The 7,381-nt window shown below is 47.8% G+C and overlaps 1 protein-coding gene across 1 annotated transcript in view; it reads left to right on the top strand.

Moving 5' to 3' along the window:
* Positions 1-3,935: 3,935 nt before the first annotated feature.
* The window catches only part of PSD3 (pleckstrin and Sec7 domain containing 3), a 110,217-nt gene continuing 106,771 nt past the window's right edge, over positions 3,936-7,381 (top strand). Inside the window, exon 1 of the mRNA XM_017822468.1 lies at positions 3,936-4,039. Within this exon, the coding sequence (XP_017677957.1) occupies positions 3,992-4,039 (48 nt within the window). The 5' untranslated portion in view covers positions 3,936-3,991. The remainder of the gene's footprint in view (positions 4,040-7,381) is intronic.

The raw sequence follows: 7,381 nt of genomic DNA, 5'->3' as shown, positions 1-7,381 counted from the left end.
ACATGAGATGGTGGAAATTTAGAGGATGCATGCTGAGGTTGAAGTTTGGGGAGGGAAGAGAGAGATACAAAAAGTTTGAAAGGAGGTCTGGTGTCCTGCTTTGGAGAGGAGCAAGAAATTGTAGAAGATTTACATCTTATACAGGAGATGACAGGAGTCATCTCCTGGTAGCCTGTTTTCCACTCACATCTTCAGTGTGTGATGCCAGCCATATGCTCCCTGCCACTTGATGCAAAGCTATGCCTCCCTTCTCGCTCTGTCCTCCCAGGCACCTCAAAGCTCTTGCTTCACTAAGTGAAGCTCTTGCTTCACTTCCATCCCTTCAGAGGACCCTTCCAGCTGATATTAGCCCAGTAGCCTGTGTGGCAGGCTGTCCAAGGAAACTGCTACAGAAGAAGAAAACACCTGTATCAGCCTGGTGATACAGCCCACTGCACTGCAGACCCTGGCTGTTACCATGGTGCTGCACCAGGAGAGTGGCTGTCTCTGGTGTCACACTCCGGCTGGACACATGACACCTCTGCCTTGAGTCTTGTTCAGCTTTGCCTCCTGTTCTCTGCTGTGGGAACAAATGGCATCTTCCTTTGTTTAGAAAATCTGCTGAGAGACCTGCCAGCAGAGACCTTCCAGTCCTGACCAAAGTCAATATTGATCTGTTCACATTGGCTAGCCTCACTCTGTCCCAGTGCAATGTGCTTGTCACCATTTAACCTTCCACCTGTCATTTGTGACTGATGCCTGAGGAGAACTGAGGAGGGATGTGCCCACCCATTTCCAGCTGTTTGTTGCTGACACCCGCAGCAGCTTTGTTTAAGCAAAGGAAGTGATCTTGTTAGTACTTTTCTTTGCAGCAGCATTGATTCCATTTTTGGCTACAGCATTTCAGCCAGCGGCTGCTGTATGAACATGCCAGAGTTACAGGCCATAATTATCCTGTTTTGGGGAGCACAGTGGGGTGATATGCCTTATGTTTGCCTGACTCTGAAGGCTGCTTATTGCATGTCAGTGCAACCACAGTTTTAGGTGCAGCAGTCCTTCTCTGACTCGGGTTTTCCAGGTACTGATAGTACTGTAAAAAGCTGCTACCTACCCTACCAAAAAGAAAAGCCATTGAATAAATGTTCCCTTCCCCTCACTGGCTTAGTATTTGATGTGCAGTCTCAGTCCTGTCTGAACCATCTGTAGGAAGATAAAGAAGATACTCATGAAAAGGGGAAAACTGTTCAGGAGACTTTGCAGGAGTATGCCAGGGTCTAAGGAAGCCGAAACCACAAAGCCACAGTATCTTGGCTTGAAATGTATGCTTTCCTTGATGATAGCATGCCATAGAGTTACAGTATTTGGCATCTCCCTTTGGAGGTCAAGACCAGAAAGATTTCTGTGAGACTGGCTAAGGTTTTCATAGAAAGGATAGTATTCTGTAGGATCACATATGCTGTTCAGGAGGGTAAAAGACTACCTGGAGCATTTCTGTTCAGCTCAAATACAGTGTGCTCCCCTCACCTGCATGTTGGAGTGTGCTTCTGAACACCTCTGCTGATGTTTATGCAAAACATTCCTTTTTCTTGTGGCTGATAGTCTAGATGGGCTACTTTGCTAATGAATCCATCTGGTTACCATATGCAGGCAAAAAGGCAGGGATGGCAGAAGGAATAAGTGAGTCTAGGACAGATGGGGCTCTGAGAGGAAGACTCAAGAGTAACCATGCTTAGGCAGAGGTTTTTCAGGCTTATTTTGAGATGGCCTTTGATAAATCTGATTCAACAGAGCACTGTTTGCTTGTTGAACATATGGCTGGGTGTTTGAGTCTGAGAGAGGAAGGTCTCACTTTCCTTACATTCTTCCTTTGCTTTTCTGCTAGGCACTGTATCCTCTGGGGAAGAGCTGAGGAGCTGTGCATGCCAGACTGACCTGTGGGGCTGATGATGCTGGTGTGATGCATCTTATGTACTATAAGGCAGTGAAAGAACTCTTCCTTCATATCGCCCCAAAGGCCAAAGCTACCCTTGCCGCATGGATGACACTGCACATAAACCAAACTGTGATTCTCTCCTTTACCCTTTACGTGCCAAGTTGGGGGAAGGGAAGAAATCTTGGTGATTTGATCCCTAGAAGCCTCCCTCTAATGATATAATATGGCACAGATCCAGACACAGAAACAACTGAGCTCCTGGAAACTGGCTGAAATTTGCTTTTCCCTACCTTCGCTGATGGCATTCCCAGTAGTGGAGTATTCTGGAACTCCCAGACCTAGCCTCTTGCTTCCCTGTCAGAACTAGGATGTTAGACTTTCCCCTATCCAGAGAGATGGCTAGGCTATACCCCTAATGCTGGGGAGCAGTAGGAGCAGAACTCTGTGTGACTTGGTAGCCCAGGAGCAACTGACTACTTCTCTGTCACTTTTGGAGGTGCTTGGGAAGAACATGGACAACACCAGCCTGGCTGGGACCCTTTCTCATGGTCTTTACTCTGGCAAGCTTTCAGTGGGGCCCGTAGGTGACACCAGGCTTGTTGCATAGAGCTGCTACTTTTGGAGGGAGTCGGCAAGGGAAAGATTTAATGACCTGTCCCTGCTGTAGGCTCACCAGATCCGCACAGACTCCCAGGAGTTTTGGGTTTTGCTGGGGAGGGGATGGTGGGCTGCTCAAAAGGCTGTACCCACTGCAGATAGGCTGATTTCAGGACCCTGCAGCCCTTTGCTAAAGAGAAGGCCAAAGATGGAGATTTGCTGGACATGGGGAAGAGCAAGGGTTAAGAATAAGAGAGGAGGTGACAGCAGAGACTGAGGAGGTAGCCAAGAACCTGCCAAAGCAGGGATATTCAGCAGGATTTTCTGTGTCCTTCAGTTTGACTTGGGCTAATAAGGTGACTTCTAAACACTGCCAGGGGAAGTTTAGGCTGGATATTAGGAAGAAATCTTTTACAGAGAGAGTAATCAGACACTGGAATGGGCTGCCCAGGGAGGGGGTGGATTCACTGTCCCTGGAGGTTTTTAAGATGAGCCTGGATGTGGCATCAATCCCATGGTCTAGTAACCATGGCAGTGTTGGATCAAGGGTTGGACTTGATGATATCAGAGGTCTTTTCCAAGCCAGTTGATTCTATGATTCTATGACTCATCCAGCAGGGGAGGTACCTGTGCTGTGAAGTCCTTGGTTTTGGAGATAAATATCAAATTGGAGATTCCCAAAGTCTGATGGGTGGAATAACAAATGTTTTAGATTCCTCATCAAATTTTGGCCAGTTACAGGGCTCCACAAGCAGGGAATATTGGTCATTTCCTCTCCTCCCAAGGAACATGTGAGATAGAGGAGAGTGTGAAGGGAAATCTCCAGACACAAGAAATGGAGGGTATGAAAAAACAGTTTCCTGGAAGTCCTGGGCATAGCAAGACTCTGGAGAATTGTCAATGCAGAAAGGAGCAGGACAAGAGTCAGTTAACCCATAAAAGGGAAGTTTCCAGGAGCTTTGAGTATGAGGCCAAACCAACCTGGCAACCTGCAAGGAAAAAGCCAAGTGGAGAATGATGATACTGGCATGGCTTGCAGCATACGCCTCCTCACAGCAAAGCCAGCTAACTAGCCAGTGTGTTCACTAACCCAGTCCATGTGGCTATCACCCTAGGCTTTACTGTATTAATGATTTGTACCTGACTCTTCTTAAGAAAGTTACCATCTTTACACATGCCCAGTTGCTCTCAGTCTGCACCTGACCTCCAGATTTGGTGTCTTCTTTGTGCTGTTGCAGCTACTTTTCCACCCTTAATTCAAAAAGAAATGGTTGTGATGGTGACTGTGTTTTTCTGAGTAAAACCAGAAAGAAAAATGTTTTCCCAGCTGTGTCCAGAAAAGCTGTGTCCAGAAAAGCCAGACACACAAAGGAAAATCCAATAAATGATTAACTCAGTCTTTCCATCTGTAGATAACGGTGTTTCTGCTTAGGGATTTTCAAGTTTTTTTTTTTTCTTTTAGTGCTAACCTTCTTCTCCCTCATGACAAAAGAGAGTCTTTTTGATTTGCATGTCCTGAGAAATTTTCTGGTGAGTACCTGGATGATGGCTTACTTGTGGTTTTCTGCCTTTTGAATGAGGAAAAATGATTTGGAAGTGAGTTTTCTGTACTCCTTCCCTGTGAGAGCAGAATGATGACAAGGCAGCACCTTTATAGCCAAAAGATTAGAGTTTATGCACTGTTACCCTTTACAGAGCACTGATTTTGATACACTCCTTTTTTCTTTTTCCCTTTTTTTTTGTTTCACTGGGGGGTGAGATGGTGATGTAAGGTATTTTCAGCTGTGAATTTCTGACCCAGAGAATTAGTGTTTATCTTAGGAAGTGGTGGGAAGAGGTTGGGGCCATCTGTCCGGAACAGCAATGTCCAATCCATGAATACACCTTGGTGCTGCCCTGCTGATGAGAGAAAGCACCCTATGACCTCACGTTGTGACCAGAAGCAGGTTTGATCCATGTTTTAGGATCAGAAAAATGGGTTTAGTTTGCTGCCCTGCTATCACTCAGGGGTGGGTCTGCTTGACAAGGACACCTTGGCAGCCCCTTGACACTGCCTAGCTTATCCATTTTCCTGTTTGTTGACCTCATGTTTCTCATTCAAGACTCCTTGCAAACAAGCAATCCACCATAATTACTTTTTTGCCCCGGGTCCCAATTTTGCTGCCTGGCATACACTGTATGCTTGAACCTAAATTCTTAAGTTCTTAAGAGTTCTCCATAGCTGTGACACATAACTCACAACTACTTAGCAAGCTGCCAGTTTTTGTGTCAGTTTTTGCTGACATTTCTTTTAGCTTTTGATATAACTACCCGGACACTTATATCAAGCCTTTGGACAAAAAACCCCACAGATTTCCTTCATAAATGCACTAAACCCATCCCATTTCTTTACTGATTGCCCATTCACAGAAATGTTTTAGGATTTAATATGGTCATTGTGCAGAAAATAATGATCAGTGGTGTAAGAAACTCCACCTTCCCCTGTGTAAATTTCAGGACCCCATCATCCTCCTTGAGCAGTGAAGCAAACTAACAGCTAGATGCCTGTGTAGCAGAGGCTTGCAGGATCATCTTGCCACAGGCTGGCAAATGCTCTCCTCTCCCAGTCCTTCAGCACAGAGCATATTCCTGGCAGCCTAAATGTCTGGGTGACTCAGGGCAGATGCCTGGATCAGAGAGAAATTCTTCTCAACACAAAGAGGGGGGGGAAAACCCAAACTGGGGTGCAGTTGCTGCATCTGCCACCTAGGTGCCCAGGGCAGGGTGATGTGCAGCTGCCTTGCAAGGGGCAGCACCAGCCCCCTCCCTCCCTGCCCCCCAAGCCTCAAACCCTGCTTTTGCTTCCAGCTGCTTCCTGGCCTGCATGACCTCAGCCCTCTTGGGGAAGAGGGAGGCAGAGTGCATCAACTCCTCAGAGCCCCAGGCGCTGGGTGGTTTCTTCTTCCACTGCATTAGCCAGCTCAGATGTGGCACAGATGGAGAATATGCAGCCTGTGCCCCTGCACCGGCTTCTGGGGCCTCAGAGGCCCCTGACAGATGGGACAAAACCCTGGTGGGGCCAAAACATGCTTGACATCACAGCTGTGGCTGGGGGAGAGGGGTGAAGCCCTTCAGCACATCAACCTGCCCTGCTGGGGCACAGCAGTCCATGGCACAATTCGGCCACAGATGATGGGCATGGAGCTGCATCACAGGGACATGCTGCTCCCGTGGGTTTTGGGTTCTGTGCTGACACACGGGGTAGAGGCCCACACCAGTCTGTGGGCCTACATAGAGACCTCTTCAGGCCCCATGCCAGCTCTTTCAGGGGATGGAAAGCCAGGTTTTCATATGCCTGTTCCCAGAGGACAGAAATTACTGGATTGGAGGACTGCTGAGCATGGCAGGGGGCAGATGCTGTGCCGCTCCTGTGATGGGTGGGTAGACATAGCTTGTGCTGGGGTGGAGAGGAAAGCTGTAGGGAAAGAGCAGGATGCCTTCTGAAATACAGGGTACACCAGGTCTGAAGCACCCATTCAACAGAGGCAGTGCAGTCTCCCTAGAGGGTGGCGCGGGTGGAAAGCAGGACCACTATTGTTTGGGTAACTGTGGAGCTGGAAGTGGTGAAAAAGGGTGGGTTCAAGTTAGGAGGAGCAGTGTGAACTCTGCCTGCTGCAGCCCTATTGGGAGGAGCATGGGGAGGTGTCACTGGATGGAGCCTCCAGATGAGTTTTAAGAGCCTGGAGATGGTGCTGCTACTCCCGTGTTACTGCTAAGCAGGTAAAGCTTCAGGCCACGCTTCATGTATTATGCCTGGACTTACTTTTATTCTGCCAGAAATGGAGTTTTCAAATTTTTTTTCATAGTGCTGTAGAATGGAAAGGCTAAGATCGTCCAGTGCTGACAGGGAGGATGCTTGAGGTCGATGGGGAACAAGGCAGGACTACACTCTCTCCTTGGCTGCAGAGATGCTGCTCTTCCCTGGGCGTGGTACACTTAAGTCAATGACTTCATAGTGATGCACTCCTACCACTAGCACTGTCCAGAGCCTTTCAGAAAAGAAAAGCATCAGAAAACAACCTTGTCTACCACCTAACATGCAGCTTTGTTTTCCAGTGCTGGGGATGAAGCAAACATATGGTGTTCAGTGAGTCCTGGTCCTAAAAGATTGCTCCAGAAAGCCTATCCTTAATTTTGATGGGTTAAAACCAAGAAGTTTTCAGCTTCTGCTGAACAAAACACAAATAGGCTGAACCCACAGAAATTGATACCCTTCTTTATCCAGTCAGCCAGTTACTTGGGCAGCTCATTCCTCTAACTGGGGCCATGAGATTTGGGGGTGTTTTCTAATGCACAGCTTCTGACGGGGAAACCCCACTTTTATTTAAAAGAACAACTCGCAGAGCTCCTGGGTAGAGAAATTCTAACGATGTGGCTGTTAGCTCAGAAACCTGACAGCGCAAGAGAACTTCCAGCAAGCTGTGAAAAAAAGTGAAAAGTCAGTTTCCAGTGTTCAGGTGGGGTTACTCCGAAGACATCTGTGCTGTTCGGGTTTTTGAAGTCGGACTGCGAGGGAAAGCCCCAGGGCTGGAAAAGGCTCCTGCCTTTCCAGGAGCCTTTTTTTAACTTTTGTTTTGTTTTGTTTTGTGATTCCCCCACCCGCCCCAGCAAGTGCGAGCCGCACTGTGGGGATTTAGGAGCAGAGTACGGCATGTCCCGGCCCCCGCGGGCTTTGGACGTGTTCCTCCCCAGCGCCGTTGCTGCGGGCACGCGGTCCGGGGTTGTGCTTTTTCGCTGTATTCGCTTCGCTAATCCTAAAATAATTCCTTTTTTTTTTTTTTTTTTTTTTTTTTAAATCTTCCCGAGGAGCACGTGGTGCGCTTCCCCTCCCCA

This window comes from Lepidothrix coronata, unplaced genomic scaffold (assembly GCF_001604755.1).
Source record: "Lepidothrix coronata isolate B3197 unplaced genomic scaffold, Lepidothrix_coronata-1.0 Scaffold98, whole genome shotgun sequence".
Taxonomy (NCBI): Eukaryota; Metazoa; Chordata; class Aves; order Passeriformes; family Pipridae; genus Lepidothrix; species Lepidothrix coronata.
The sequence above is the reverse complement of the archived record's forward strand: the minus strand, read 5'-3'. Positions and strand labels throughout refer to the sequence as shown.